Below are 15778 nucleotides of genomic sequence, written 5' to 3'. Positions count from 1 at the left end.
TGGAACTAATTGATTTTTCTCCTGGTTTTGTGACTAGTTAGAGATAGTGTTTACAGTCCTTCTTCCTCTTGGCTCTTTCAGCATGAAAGCCCCTGTGGGGTGGTGACTGGAATTATCCGCAGAGAATTCTCACCTAGTCGTGGTGTGGCTGCTTCATAGTCCTACGTTTCTTCCTGTTTGGCTGTCCCTAGCACCATCTCAGAAAAGCAAAGAGAAGTAAGGGGCTTCTAGAGAGGTAGTGTTACAACTGAGGGTTTGGAAGTTGAGACCACCTCGCTCTTTACCATACACTAACCATGTCACCTTGTGCAATGTATTCAACTGTTCTGGGCTTTGTTTTCTCATTTATAAAATGAGAATTATAGTATACAGTAGTATATATTATAAAGTGTAGTGTGAGGACCGGGCGCAGTGGCTCACGCCTGTAATCCCAGCACTTTGGGAGGCCGAAGCGGGTGGATCATGAGGTCAAGAGATCGAGACCATCCTGGTCAACATGGTGAAACCCCGCCTCTACTAAAAATACAAAAAATTAGCTGAGCATGGTGGTGCGTGCCTGTAATCCCAGCTACTCAGGAGGCTGAGGCAGGAGAATTGCCTGAATCCAGGAGGCAGAGGTTGCGGTGAGCCGAGATCGTGCCATTGCACTCCAGCCTGGGTAAAAAGAGCGAAACTCCATCTCAAAAAAAAAAAAAGTGTAGTGTGATAAATGAACAGAGGGCAATGTCTGGCATGTTGTAAATACTGGGTGTGCCCTCCCACTTGGGAAGTATACACAGTCATTGCATGTAGTGCTTGAGGGATTGTGAATAATCAACAACATATCCTAAATCATCAATTCAACAGATGTTTATTGAGGATCTATTATGTGTCAGTTGGTCTAATAGTTTACATTCTAGAGGAGAGAATTTGACAATAAACATGTAACCAATGTTTGGTTAATAACTTGGTTAATAATTTCAAATAATGGCAGATGCTACGGGTTGAATTGTGCTCCCCAAAATATGTTGAAGTTGGGAAGTCAGATTAGAATGGACTGGAGTAAATGGGGCATGAGTGCCTGTGAATGTGACCTTTTTTGGAAATAGGATTGTTGCAGATGAGGTCTTTAATGTTAGCCCTAGACCAATATGACTGTGTCCTTATAAATAGGGGCAATCTGGACACAGAGAAAGACATGTACTGCATCTGACAGAAGATGATGTAAAGAGACACAGGGTCATCTCTAAGCCAAGGAAGACCTGAGGCTATCAGAAGCCAGAAGAGAGGTCTAAAACAGATTCTTCTCTGACTCCTTTAGAAGGAACATCATTCCCCTGACACCTTAATGTTGAACTGCTAGCATCCAGAACTCTGAGACAATATATTTCTCTGGTTCTAAGCCACCCACTTTGTGGTACTTTGCTACAGCAGCCCTAGAAAACTAATACAGTAGGTAAGAGGATGATGTGATAGAGAATAAGTTGGGGCAGGGTGGGAGGAGCTACTTCCACTGGGGGATTCAGGAAGGCCTGTGTTATCTGGAAACCATTGAGGGTGATAAGTAGGGAAGAGACATGACTGGTTCACTTAAAAAAAAAAAAAAACTATTTACTGGGAGATAGAATATGGATAGAATATATAGGGGAAAGGACAGAAATCATAAGTGTATTTCCAATGAATTTTTTTTTTTTGGTAGAGTCTTGCTTTGTTGTCCAGGCTGGAGTGCAGTGGCACAATCTTGGCTCACTGCAACCTCCACCTCCCAGGTTCAAGCAATTCTCCTGCCTTACCATCCTGAGGACCTGGGACTACAGGCACATGCTACCACACCTGGCTAATTTTTTGTATTTTTGGTAGAGGGGTTTCATTGTGTTAGCCAGGAGAGTCTCCATCTCCTGATCTCATGATCCACCCACCTTGGCCTCCCAAAGTGTTGGGATTATAGGCATAAACCACCACACCCGGCCTCGATGAACTTTTACAAAATGAACACATCAGTGTAACCAGTACCCAACTCCCTCACCCATGTCTCCTTCTAGTTGACAACCACTGTAAGGGCAAACAATATCCTCAATTCTAACACCCTAGATTCAGTTTTAACTGTTTTTTGAATTCCATGTAAATGGAATCATACATGACGTACTCTTGTTTCTGTTTTCTTTCACTCATCATGAGATTCACCCATCTCGTGTAGTTTTAGTTCATACATTCTCAATGCTTTGTAGTACTCCATTGTGTGACTATATTAAAATATCGTTATCTCTCTTGCTGTTAAGAGGTATCTGGGTAGTTTCCAGTTGGGGCTATTGTGAATAGTGTTGCTATGAACATTCTTGTTCATGTCTTTTGGTGAATATATTTATGTATTTCTCTTAGGTAGGTCTCTAGAGTGAGGTTTCTGGAATATCTATGTATCTATCTAGATATAGAATATGGGCAAGATTTAGCTCCGTAGATAAGGACAGAAACACAGGTCTGACAAGTTACATCAATATATATCTATGAATATAGATCAATAGATATAGATATATATTCAGCTTGAGTAGATACTACCATATCTGTGGTTGACATATTAAAAGATGATTTCAAGCTGACCTGATGTGCACCTGTAATCCTAGCTCCTGAGCAGGCTGAGGCGGGTGGATCACCTGAGCCCAGGAGTTTGAGACCACCTTGGGCAACAGTCAGTCAATCAATGAATGATAGATTTTGGGTGCTGAGTGAAGAATAGAATGGGATAGTTGGTGTGGGGTGGCACGAGTGGAGAGACCAGACAGGAGCCCATTGTAATAGTCCCAGCAAAGGATGGCAGTGGCGTGGCTTTGGCCAGGGTAACAAGTGAAGAGATGGGGGAAAGCACTCTCATACAGGATGCATTACACAGGGAAGGCTGATAGGACCTGCTGATGGGTTGAATGTGGAGACATGAGGGAAAGAGAGGAATCAAGGCTGACTGTTAGGTTTTTGGTTTGAACAACCAGGTGGAAAGTTATGTCAGTTACTGAGATGGAAAAGAATAGGAAAATCGCAGGTGTGTGGGAGAATCAATTCTGGTTTGGCCATGTTAAGTTTGATATGCTCATTATGTTTCTAAGTAGAAATATCAAATAGATGGTTGGAACTCAGTGAAGATGTCAGGATGGGAGATATTAATTTGGGGCTCTCAAATCAGCATACAGATGACATTTAAAGCTATGAACAAGCATAGAGCCTCTTAGGGAGAAAGTGTAAGCAGAGAATAAAGGACATAAGTCTCCTGGAGCATGCCACCATTAAGAAGTGGAGCAGAGGGCTGGATGTGGTGGCTTACACCTGTAATCCCTGCACTTTGGGAAGCTGAGATGGGTGGATCACGAGGTCAGGTGTTTGAGAACAGCCTGACCAACATTGTGAAACCCCATCTCTACTAAAAATACAAAAATTAGCTGGGCGTGGCGGCGCACGCCTGTAATTTCAGCTCCTTGGGCACATGAGGCAGGAGAATTGCTTGAACCTGGGAGGAGATAGAGATTGCAGTGAGCCAAGACTGCGCCACTGTACTCCAGCCTGGGCAACATCGCGAGACTCTGTCTCAAAAAAAAAAAAAAAAAAAAAAAAAAAAAAGAAGTGGAGCAGAGGAGAAAGACCCAGCAAAGGAAATGGGGAAATCTCTGTTGAGGTTTTACAAAGTTCAGAACAGGTTGCTGTGTGTATTTTAAGAAGGGGAGTGGCTAATGTGTTGAGTACTACTGAGAGGTTCAAATAAGAAGAGAAGTGATCACTGATGCTGTCAACATGGAAGTCACTGATAACCTAACAAAAACTGTATCAGTGAAAAAGTAGGGTTGGGAAGTCTGATTAGAGTGGAATGGAGTAAATGGGGCACGAGGTCTTGCCAGGAAGGAATGCACAGAAAGGGAGTGATAGCTACAGAGGAACCTGGGTTCAGGGGAGGGTTTTTCTCAAGACAGGGGATATTGGTCATGTCTGGAAATGGCCCAGCAGAGGATAAATGTGATGTAGGAAAAAGAGGGGCTAATCATAGGCCCAGACGTTAAGAAAGTGAAAGGAGATGGAATCCAAAGCACAAAAGGAAGAGATGGGAACAGGTATGCTTCCTTCGATGAAAGAGGAGGAAAAGCAGAAAGTATTTTGCAGACTGGCAGATTTGGTGGTGAGATGATGAGGAAACTCTCATTTGCTTCTGTTTCTCAATAAAGAATGAGCTCAGACCATAAATTGGAGGTGGGAGAGAAGGAATACTGGAGGTTGAGGGAGATGAGAAAGTATGACAGTCATTGGGAGGGTGGGAGAGCAAACGTGTCAGGAGCCACATAGTAGGAGCTCAGGCAGTGTTGTGCACTCATTTGAGATTTTGGGACATGAATTTAAAATCAGACCAGTCATCAGTGATCACATGTGACTTGTAAGCACCAAGAAATAAAGTTATTGTTAAATGGAGTGGTACTCTCCAGTTGTTCACTGAATAAACAAATGAATGAATAGAGTATTATATAAAACATTTGGATGGGGAGGAGGAAGGGAAATAAAGAATGTGTATCTGTCTTATAACCTACTTGAAGGAGACAAAACATAATTATTTGAGAACAAAGCATATTTTAACAGGCACAAACATTAAGTTTTCCAGTTGAAGTTATAAATTCTGAAAGAAATAGAGAATAGTGGCATACTTAAAATGGGATGTAGTTAATGTGGGAAATAATTCCCAAAGTTAAGTTTCAAATCGGATCTCAAAAGTTCCCAGGGAAACGTGTTAACAAAAAACAGAGGTAAAAGGGGGAAAACTGTTAGATGCTTATGAGCAAGATGGATAGTATGGGCTATGTTACATGTGGCCTTGTGTAAGCTGAAAAGGACTTTGAGCTTGAAAGCAGGAATGAAGATAATTACTCTTAATTTTTTTTTTTTGAGATGGAGTTTTGCTCTTGTTGCCCATGCTGGAGTGCAGTGGCACAATCTCAGCTCACTGCAACCTCCGCCTCCTGGGTTCAAGTGACTCTCCTGCCTCAGGCCTCTCAAGTAGCTGGGATTACAGGCACCCGCCCCTCATCCCAGCTAATTTTTTGTATTTTTAGTAGAGACGGGGTTTCATCATGTTGGCCAGGTTGGTCTCGAACTCCTGACTTCAGGTGATCCACCAGCCTCAGCCTCTCATCGGCCTCCTAAAGTGCAGGGATAACAGGTGTGAGCCACCGTGCCTGGCCATAATTACTGATATTTAAGGAGTAACCTCTTTATGCCAAGCACTAACAGATCACTTACTCATCTGACAGTGGCTATTTATTTTGTATCTAAGCACTGTGCTAATTGTTTTACATATATTATTTCTAATATTCACACCACTACAAAATTACATACTATTATTTATTACTAATTATTAAAATTCCATTTTACAGATTAGGGAATTGAGACTCAGCATTTCAATAATTTGCCCAAGATTCCAGTTAGTGAGGTGCTGAGGTGGGATTTGAAGCCCAGGTCTCTGATTCCAAAGGCCATAGTCAGTGTTCTGTGCTTCACTCCATGTAATTGTGTATTTCCCTCATTTCAAGACAGGGGATAGCACAGTAGAGTGGGCAGACTAGGATAAATGTTCAACAGCAAGAGCAACCCCAAAATATAAATCTGATGACCTTCTTTTGCACTTAATCTAGATTGTCTACTAACAACTCTCCTCACCCCCAGCTCACTGGTCTTTGTCTTCAAGACAATAAGACAATCTCTTTCCTTCCCTAGAGCATTTACCTGAGCTGCACTTAGACCTCTCAGGTTTCTTCTCACTCTTCCCCTGCTAACCTCTTTATATCCTTTAGATCACAGCTTGTCACTTGTTCAAAGAGGCCTTCCTTGGCCATTCTATCTAAAATAGATCTCTGGTATTTTCCATGTCTGCCACTTGCTTCCTAACATTTATCAAATTTTGCAGTTACCTTGTCGGTTTACTTTCTGGTGTTTTTCCAATATTATGCCCCATGGAACCAGCCACCTTGAGTCTTGTTTGCCTTTGATTTCCCAGAGCTGTGCTGTTCAATACAGAAGCCACCAACCACATGTGGCTACTGACCACTGACAGCAAATATGGTGTTGCCTTATTGTGATGTGCAGTTACGTATAAAATATGCACTGGATTTTGAAGACTTTGTATGAGAAAAGAACGCATAAGATCTGGATTTTTTTTCATGTTGATTACTTGTTGAAATACTTGGATAAATTGGGTTAAATACATAACTAAAATGTTCAGTTGTTTCTTTTACTTTTTAATCGTGGCTGCTAGAAGATTCCAGCCTACATATGTGACTCACATATTTCTAGGTTCTGAGACAGTGCCCTGGCCCATTTTATTGAACGAAATATCCAATGTCCAGAGGTCGAATGAATGGGTGAATGAAGAGGTATAGTCTCAAGCTTCCATTAGAAAAGTAGACACAGCATTGCTGTAGAAGTTAGGAGATATGGGTTCTGGCTCAGGATGTACTGGAAACGCCTTGGACAAGCCCTACCCTACTGTGGCCGTCAATCTGCCCATTAGATAGTATCTTTGAGGTCTGGAAGCTTACGAGAATCAGTGGAAGAGAAATGTACCAGGAAAGCTTGATACAACGGCACTTGTCTTTTCCGCTCTAGCCTAAACACTTGAGGCTCGGCGGAGGCAGCAGGAATCAGGGACTACACCCCGAGAACCCAGTACCCGGGTCCCCTACTTCCCCGAGCCTACGTCACTGGGGCGCGACGGCGTTGTCCTCGGGACTGCAGCGGCTGAGAAATTCCATTCGGTGAAGGCGAGTTCCGGGCCAACAGAGGGTCACACCGTTTCCGAGTCTCTTGGAGGCTCAGTTCTCAGTGTACCATCGCCCACCGCTCTCCCTTTTACTTCACCCCAGCCGATTCTTGCCCCGGACCCTGTGAACCCCGCCTGGAGCGTCCAAAGCCGAGTCTCATCGCGGCTGCGCGGGGCACGTGCACAACCTCGCAGAAGTGTCGGCGATTGGCTGTGACGCAATTTCCGGCGTGAGCGGCGAAAGCCGGGAGGGCGAGCGAGAGTGCGACCAGGCAGCAGGCTGCCGGCGGGCGGGCGGGCGGACGGCACGGAGGGAGGGAACGAGCGAGCAGTGAGTGAGCCAGCGAGGGCGGCCGGGTCCCGAGGTCAGCCGAGATTCCGCAGGTACCTCTGGCCCCCTCCCCGGAGTCCACAGCGCCTCCGGTGTCCAGCAGATCGGACACGGCCCGGCCCGGCCATGGCCTCGTTGCTGAAGGTGGATCAGGAAGTGAAGCTCAAGGTAGCGGCACGGGTCCGGCCTTTTTGCCCCTCGCTTTGATTCCCCAGCAGTCTGACCGGCTTCCTACTCCCCATGGCGTCTTTGTCTCCCTGGGGATACCAGCTCTGAGCTTCCGCTCGGCTCAGCCCAGCCCCCAGCTCCCGGGGTCGGCTTCGCGGGAGAAGAAAATATAGGATGGCTTTCTGTACCGCGTCTGATGATGAAGAGTCCGGGAGACACCTCCGCGGACACGTGTTGGACTCAGGGCTTTAGGCCGGTGACAGCTGGAAATCCCCCAGCCCAGCAACGTCCCTGGGCACTGCCCCTGCCCTTGGTGGCTGGTCTGCCTCGTATCATAGGCCAGGTCTGGGTGGGGATTGGCACATTTGTGAGCTCACATCTCCCCTAACTACCTGTCTTTTGTCTGCTTATGAAATTCAGACAGCTTCAGACACAGGGAGGGAGAGGAGAGGAGACAGGCAGGTGCTGCCCTCAAGCCCTGCGTCCTTCTCCTGAGATGGAAAAATGGGTCCTCAAAAAAATAAAGTATTTGCAGTCTGGGGGCCTCTCAGCTTCTTATTACAGTTACAAGGTGAGGGAAAGACAGTTGGATTTGGGATTCTCTATCCTGCTCTTACCTCTGTCCCCAGGTACTCAATTGCTCTCTTTGTTAATTTTAGGTTGATTCTTTCAGGGAGCGGATCACAAGTGAGGTGAGTGAAATAAATAGAAAAATGGGTGTTGGTTAATTGAGAGTTTCCCAAAGAGGAGATATCTATATAGAGAGAGACCTTCCCACAGATAATAATTCAGCTGTATTTTCCCTCCTCTTTAGGCAGAAGACTTGGTGGCAAATTTTTTCCCAAAGAAGTTATTAGAACTTGATAGTTTTCTGAAGGTGAGAGACCCTTTTCTTTCCTCAAATTCCCCAATTTTTTTGGCCCTGGTATTACTGTCAAGTGGGACAAATTGTGTGTTGATTCTTCTTTTTATTTTTTTTAAACTGTGAAAGCACTTTCATTTCTTGCCCTTCGAATCAAATACTTCTTTGTTCAACTTGAAAAGATTAATGTTTTGGGGTGGGTGTCTTTCAGGAACCAATCTTAAACATCCATGACCTAACTCAGATCCACTCTGACATGAATCTCCCAGTCCCTGACCCCATTCTTCTCACCAATAGCCATGATGGACTGGATGGTGTAAGTGTCCTATGTTTATCTTTGTGTTCTTGAGCAGTAGGTCCTCTGTCCTCTGTTTCCTTGTCAGTTTAACATGTACAGAGGGAACAGTGGGATTTGGACCTGGGAACTAGGACTCTGTTATAGACACGATGACTCTAGTGTACTCCTTTTATTTCTTATTTATTTATTTATTTTTGAGAAAGAGTGTTGCTTTTTTTTTTTTTTTTTTTTTTTTTCCCGGACTGGAGTGTGGCAGCTCAAGCACTGCTCACTGCAGCCTTGACCTCCCGGACTCAAGCGATTTTCTCTCCTCAGCCCCTCAAGTAGCTGGGACTACAGGAGTGTGCCACCATGCCCAGCTGATTTTTGTATTTTTTGTAGAGATGGGGTTTCACCATGATGCCCAGGCTGGTCTCAACTCCTAAGCTCAAGCAATCAGCCCACCTTGGCTTCCCAGAGTTGGGATTACAGGCGTGAACCACTGCATGGGGCCTCTAGTATATTACTTTTAGATGCTGAGTTTCATTTATGACATGAAGTCAATATGCTAATGCTACTCTCAGTGTTAGAGTGAGTTTCAAATAAAACTAGCTTCATCAGGTTACATGGATTTTCCCATGGCTCTAAAGAAGACTTTACTTACCTTTTTTCTATGTCCTGAGTAGTATTATGGGATACAAATTTGTTCTTGCTGTATAACTGCAATCGCAGTCTTTGCTCTGCATTTTTAACACCTAGTTCTTATCAGTCATGTGTCCACATGCTGTTAGAACACTGATGATACTGTATTATTCTCTGTAGTACTGCCTCACTGATGGAACTTGTGTATCTGGAAAGCAGGATCTATCTTCCTTTTTTTTTTTTTTTTTTTTTTTGAGACAGAGTCTTACTCTGTTGCCTAGGCTAGAGTGCAGTAGTACGATCTTGACCCACTGCAACCTCTGCCTCCCAGGTTCAAGTGATTCTCCCGCCTCAGCCTCCTGCGTAGGTGGGATTATGGGTATACACCAACACGCCTGGCTAATTTTTTTATTTTTAGTGGTGACAGGGTTTCACCATGTTGGCCAGACTGGTCTCGAACTCCTGACCTCAAGTGATCTGCCCACCTTGGCCTCCCAAAGTGCTGGGATTACAGGCATGAGCCACCTGGAAGGAACTATCTTAATCTTTGTATTCCCAGCACCTAGTGTTGATCCTGGTCTATGGCAGTTGCTAAATACATGCTTGTTGACCGAATAATGTGCTCCTTTGTGGAACCAGCAGATTTGTACATATTCCCTTAATTATCTTCCCTGCTTTGATTGGTTCTTTTTTCCTATTCTTTATAATACTTAATGTATTGTATTTCTGGAAAGATTGGTCTTCCCAACTAGAGCATAATTTGCTTGGTGGCAAGAACCTTTTCTTTCTTTTTTTGAGAGGTCTCACTCTGTCACCTAGGCTGGAGTGCAGTGACACAATCTCGGCTCACTGCAGCCTCAAACTCTTGGGCTCAAGCCATTCTCCTACCTCAGCCTCTCAGGTAGCTGGGACTGTAGGCACATGTGTCATCATGTCCAGCTAGTTTTTGTATTTTTTGTGGAGATGGGGTTTCCCTACATTGCCTGGGCTTGTCTTAAGCCATCCGCATGCCTCAGCCTCCCAAAGTGCTGGGATTACAGGCATAAGCCACGTCTCCCAGCCCAAGAATCTTTTCTTTTTCTTTCTTTTTTTTTTTTTTTTTTGAGAAGAGTTTTGCTCTTGTCACCCAGGCTGGAGGGCAGTGGTGTGATCTCAGCTCACTGCAACCTCTGCCTCCCAAGTAGCTGGGATTACAGGTGCCTGCCACCACGCCCGGCTAATTTTTTGTATTTTTAGTAGAGATGGGATTTCACCATGTTGACCAGGCTGGTCTCAAACTCTTTACCTCAGGTCATCCACCCACCTGGGCCTCTCAAGGAGCTGGGTTTACATGTGTGAGCCACTGCGCCCAGCCTCCAAGAACCTTTTCTTAAAGCTTTATATGTACTTAGGAAATTGTACAGAAATTAATAACACAAGCTATGAGGCTGAGGAAGGGATTAAACTTGTTTGAAGGGTATCTTGTGATGAAGATGTGGGTGTCAAAAGCTCATCCCTGCCTCTTTGTATCTGTAGCCCACTTATAAGAAGCGAAGGTTGGATGAGTGTGAAGAAGCCTTCCAAGGTAAGAGCCACCCTTACCTCCTCTCCCCTCACCCCACCCCTGACTTGCAGCCCTGAGAAGCAGGATGGATCTAGTGTTCTCCTGACCAGGAAGCAAGATCTAATCTTACTTCCCAGAAGTAGCATTCCCAGCTCCTCCAAACGTGTTCATTATTTAGTGCTCTAAACCTGGTTTTCCAATAAACAGAGAGTTTAAGGCTTTTGTCATATTTTAGATGCTCATCTGTTGTTCTTTTGTTCCATCCATTCTTGTTGATTCTAGTGGTGTCATGGTAAGATTGTGACAAATGGAAGGCAGAGGTCATAGCATGTGATAGGTATAGGGAAAATGAGAGAAAAGTAGGGGATACTGTGTCCTTTCCTCTTCCCTGATCATTTGACCTTTATATCTCTGCCAGGAACCAAGGTGTTTGTCATGCCCAATGGGATGCTGAAAAGCAACCAGCAGCTGGTGGACATTATTGAGAAAGTGAAACCTGAGATCCGGCTGCTGATTGAAAAATGTAACACGGTGAGGCACAGACTAGTGACCTATGGGCCAGCCCCAAGTACCCCACTTGAAGTACAAAAAACAGTGGGTGTAGGGGTGGTATGGGAATTGACAGGCTAGGTTTTGTGTGTGTGTGTGTGTGTGTGTGTGTGTGTGTGTGTGTGTGTGTGTGTTTTGAGATGGAGTCTTGCTCCATCACCCAGGTTGGAGTACAGTGTTGCCATCTTGGCTCACTGCAACCTCTGCCTTCTGGGTTCAAGGGATTCTCCCACCTCAGCCTCCCGAGTAGCTGGGGTTACAGGCACCTGCCAACACAACCAGCTAATTTCTGTATTTTTAGTAGAGACGGGGTTTTACCATGGTGGGCCGAGCTAGTCTGAAACTCTTGACCTCAGGTGATCCACCTGCCTTGGCCTCCCAATTTGTTGGGATTACCGGCATGAGCCACCATGCCTGGCCAAACTAGGTATTTTGACTTCTCTGTTCCTGGCATCCGGCCCCAGCAGTCTGAATTATGTACTTCATGGCTTCAGCCTTCAGGCAAAGGTCCTCATATATGTTTTGGCATCCAGGTCAAAATGTGGGTACAGCTCCTGATTCCCAGGATAGAAGATGGAAACAACTTTGGGGTGTCCATTCAGGTAATGTACCTGCATCACGAACTAGGAAGAGAGGTTTGGGACAGATACTCTCATCTCTCCTGCCTTATCTTTCTTCCCTTTCTCTTTGGGGCTGTGGATGACATGGCTTTTGATGCACTTTGTTTGTTTTAGGAGGAAACAGTTGCAGAACTAAGAACTGTTGAGAGTGAAGCTGCATCTTATCTGGACCAGATTTCTAGGTAGGGCTGCTTGGGCTTGGCCCAGGCACTGGGGGCTGATGAGGTGGTGGGCATCATCAAGGGTCTCCTGCAGCTTCCTCCTCTTCTCTCTCCTTCCAGATATTATATTACAAGAGCCAAATTGGTTTCTAAAATAGCTAAATATCCCCATGTGGTAAGTAAGGGGTTTGTGGCCTGAGGGTGGAGGTGGCAGCATAGTGAAGAGTGACTGCTACTGGAAAGGAGCTGTCTGGGAGCAGCTGGGCTTCGAGGACTAGCTTTTTCCTCTACCCTCCTTGCAGGAGGACTATCGCCGCACCGTGACGGAGATCGATGAGAAAGAATATATCAGCCTTAGGCTTATCATATCAGAGCTGAGGAATCAATATGTGAGTAACCTCAATCCTTGTCCATAGTTGCTGTGGTTTCTCTTAGTTGAGAATATTGAAATTCTCTGAAGGGCTAAAATGAGGGTCTGAGGTAAAATGAGTAGACCAAATTCTGTTCATCAACTCAGTGTTGAGAACCATGAAGTCATCTAGCAGGGGATCTCGCTTCTTTCTGCCTGAGTGGAGGAGTGTGCAATATAGTATGGTTAAGATGTGGGTGTCAGAGTCAGACAGACTTAGGTTTGCAACCAGGTCTACCTGTATTGTGTGACCTGGAGCAAATTGTTCAAGCTCAAACTTCAATTTCTTCTTTAAAATGGGACTGAAGAGGCCAGGCGCAGTGGCTCACACCTGTAATCTCAGACTTTGGGAGGCCGATGTGGGCGGATCACAAGGTTAGGAGTTCAAGACCAGCCTGGCCAACATGGTGAAACCCTGTCTCTACTAAAAATACAAAAAAATTAGCCAGGCGTGGTGGCAGACGCCTGTAATCTCAGCTACTCCAGAGGCTGAGGCAGGAAAATCGCTTGAACCCAGGAGGCAGAGGTTGCAGTGAACCAAGATCGCACCACTGCACTCCAGCCTGGGCAACAATACTGAAACTCCAATTTTACAAAAGGGGTGTGGCGGGGGAACTGAAGAGTACCTACTGCACAAAATTGTTTTGTTTTGTTTTTTTAAACAAGTGAGATAACGCATTAAAGGACTTGGTGCAATTCTAACTATGTTAAGTGCACAATACATGCTAGTTGTTATTAGACACTTGGGGCCTTGGAAATACCCATTTACACCCAGTTGTAGTGTAAGAGAGGTGGTACTGCCACCCTGAATGCAGGCTCAAGTGAGATTAGAATTACAGTAAGTCCTCACTTAACATTATCCATAGGTTCTTAGAAACTGAGACTTTAAAAATGATGTATATCAAAACCAAGATTTTTTTCATTAGAATTGTAACAAAATGACATTGAACAAAGTGATGTTATTGGAAACCATGTTATTTGGGGACTTTCTGTATTTGGTTTGTTTACCTGCTGTACTTTGATTTGCTTAAAGTCGAAGTTGCTAAGAACTTATTGATGACATTAAGGACTTACTGTATGCAAATGATTGCTTGGGGATTTGTGGAGGGGTCTCTCATTTTCTTGGTGAGGTAAGGTTGTACAGATGTGTGATTCCCCTGATTCCTCTTGTCCCAGGTCACTCTACATGACATGATCCTGAAAAATATCGAGAAGATCAAACGGCCCCGGAGCAGCAATGCAGAGACTCTGTACTGAGGCCAGGGCCAGGGCCAGGGGACTCTGTGAGTCTGGCTCAAGACCGACATTGCCTTGGTTTGTTACATGACTATCGTGATGGGGAAACTGGCTGGAAATAGTAATCACACCTCTCTGTTTTTAGTTAGCGTCTAATGAAACTCTCATCTAGTTTTGTGATGTGTTTACCTCTTTTTTCAGGCCTCAGGAACTCTTCTATTTCCTTCCCTAATACCCCACACCCAACCTGTCCTAATTTCTGGAGAACTCCAGGTTTGTGTGTGCAGGATGTTGGCACAAAAATACTTGTGTTTCCACTCTCCTCTCCCTCCTGTGTCTTGGGCTTTATGTTTTCTTCCTTTTGATGATTAGTTGGTTAAAAGCTGAGGGAATTGGAGGGAAAGTGCCAGGTGTTTTTTAGGAACTGGGGTGGTGGTGAGGGACCAACTCTTCCTCACATGAGGTTACTGTCTCTTTCCTCCCAAGTTGCCCTGGTGATGACTTAGGGCTTCACATCTGTGTACATCCCACCTTGAATCTTGATCATGACGAGAAACACCTTAGGCCTTCTGTCAATTCCCAAGCTCCTTCAATGTTTTTATAATGGGGGTTTTCACATGCTCATATGTGTATGCATGTATAGACCCATACAGACATGCACACACACCCTCCTACTCCATTACCTAACATACCCTCTCTTTCCATGATCCCTGTCACTTACCTTTCAGGAGGTGATGGTTGTCTTAGTTGTCATCTACCCAGACAAACGTCTTGGGCCTGTCTTCCCTCCTGATACTGTAGCCTCTTGGTACCCAGAGTGATTTGGTGGAGAACAGAGAGATGAGAAGCAGAGGACTAGGAGAAGGCCTGTCCCTCTCTGACTCAACCGTTTTTGGCATTATTGCAAAATCTGGTCCTCTTGACTCCTGGTTGCCTTTTCCCAGGCAGTTGTCAGTTGGGGTGAAGGTGTCTGCAAGTGTGAGGTCCAGATGCTGCTGCTCATGTTGGGCTTTCCTTTTGGGAAATATTTCTCTTATATATAGTGTCGGGCCTCCAGGGAAAGCAGTCATTGGTGTGTATGTACGCACACACATGCATATACATGTTTGTGTATGTGGAAATGCACTAGGCAAGTGAAAACTATAGAAGAGTTGCCTCCTGTCTCTTGAATCTTCCAGAGATACCATTTAACTGTTAACAGCATTTGTGTTAATCCCCATCAGCCCCCAGCTCTTTTATTCCACCACTGCTGGAGAGTTGATATCTGCAGTCAGCTTGCCAGTGACTCTCAGTGTCTGTTTCTGACTTTTATTCTTCCTGTCTCTGTCTTCCAACCCCCAATATTTCCACCTGGCTTTTTTTACTCCCAATATTCTGTAGAGAAGGAGTCAGGATGCTGTCTTCCCACGAATAGTACTCAGTAACAAACCAATTGCATTTTAGTTGGGCAGTGCCCCCGCCCACCCTCCAGATCCCTTCCAGCTGAAACCCTTCCCTCCTCCCACCATGTGTTCCTCAGTTTCCCTTTCTGTTTGTTGGATTGTTCTGCTACCGCCCCTCCTCACCCTACCACCCTTGGATCATAATGTAAAATTCTTTTACCATGTCAAGAAATTATTAAAAATACAGGTACTTTGACCTCTTTCTAAAGCTGCAGACCCTGGTGCAATGCTCTGGTGGTTCAGGACATACTCATGCTCACATGTGTGCACATTCGGACACCCACCTCCATGGACACCTAGCCATCCTGTCGTGTGTCCTGATGCCAGTCAAGCCGAATCTTTTCCCCAGTATAGTGGAAAGACTCAGGCTTCTGCCTACCAAGCAAGGGTGGGTCCTTCATTTGTGTTCAGTCTGAATTACTGGAACGTTAGTTCTTCCCAGACCTAAGCTGCCTTCTCTCCCTACTTTCATATCCTTGTTCCTTCCCCAGTGATACCCATGAACTGCCAGTAGAGGCTGCTGTAGTTCCGTGTGTAGGGAATGAACTGGTTCAAGGCATGTCCTACCCAGTCATTTTCTTTACCTTATACGAATCCTCCCTGAATAATGTCTTAAGTTTCTTGAGGAGACTCCTAGTTTTGGTTTTCACATTACTTGGAGGGCTGCCTAGGAATCTGTCTCCCTCTGAAATAAAGTTTCCTCAACTTCCACCTTGCAAGTAGCCTTCTGGTTTCCAGTGATCCCCTCATGGTCTCTGTAAAAAGAGTCTAAGGTCTT

At 45.0% G+C, this 15778-nt stretch overlaps 1 protein-coding gene across 2 annotated transcripts; it reads left to right on the top strand.

The window, feature by feature from the left end:
• The first annotated feature begins 6978 nt into the window (after positions 1 to 6978).
• Positions 6979 to 15711, top strand: PSME3 (proteasome activator subunit 3). 2 transcript variants are annotated; one of them, XM_012443935.2, is made up of 11 exons: positions 6979 to 7259; positions 7919 to 7951; positions 8074 to 8136; positions 8333 to 8437; positions 10556 to 10604; positions 11002 to 11114; positions 11666 to 11734; positions 11867 to 11934; positions 12034 to 12088; positions 12216 to 12302; positions 13499 to 15711. In XM_012443935.2, exons 1-11 carry the CDS (start codon positions 7218 to 7220, stop codon positions 13577 to 13579), a joined length of 765 nt encoding a protein of 254 aa, XP_012299358.1. In that variant the 5' UTR covers positions 6979 to 7217; the 3' UTR covers positions 13580 to 15711. The 2 variants fall into 2 exon arrangements, with proteins under 2 accessions (XP_012299358.1, XP_012299357.1); XM_012443934.2 differs by lacking the exon at positions 6979 to 7259 and adding an exon at positions 7677 to 7830 and having other exon boundaries at positions 13499 to 15214.
• The last annotated feature ends 67 nt before the right edge of the window (positions 15712 to 15778 follow it).

Source organism: Aotus nancymaae, unplaced genomic scaffold, assembly GCF_030222135.1.
Source record: "Aotus nancymaae isolate 86718 unplaced genomic scaffold, 86718_ANA_hifiasm-v0.15.2.pri h1tg000089l, whole genome shotgun sequence".
Classification (NCBI taxonomy): domain Eukaryota; kingdom Metazoa; phylum Chordata; class Mammalia; order Primates; family Aotidae; genus Aotus; species Aotus nancymaae.
Note: the sequence above shows the minus strand (reverse complement) of the source record. Positions and strands in the feature narration are given on the sequence as shown.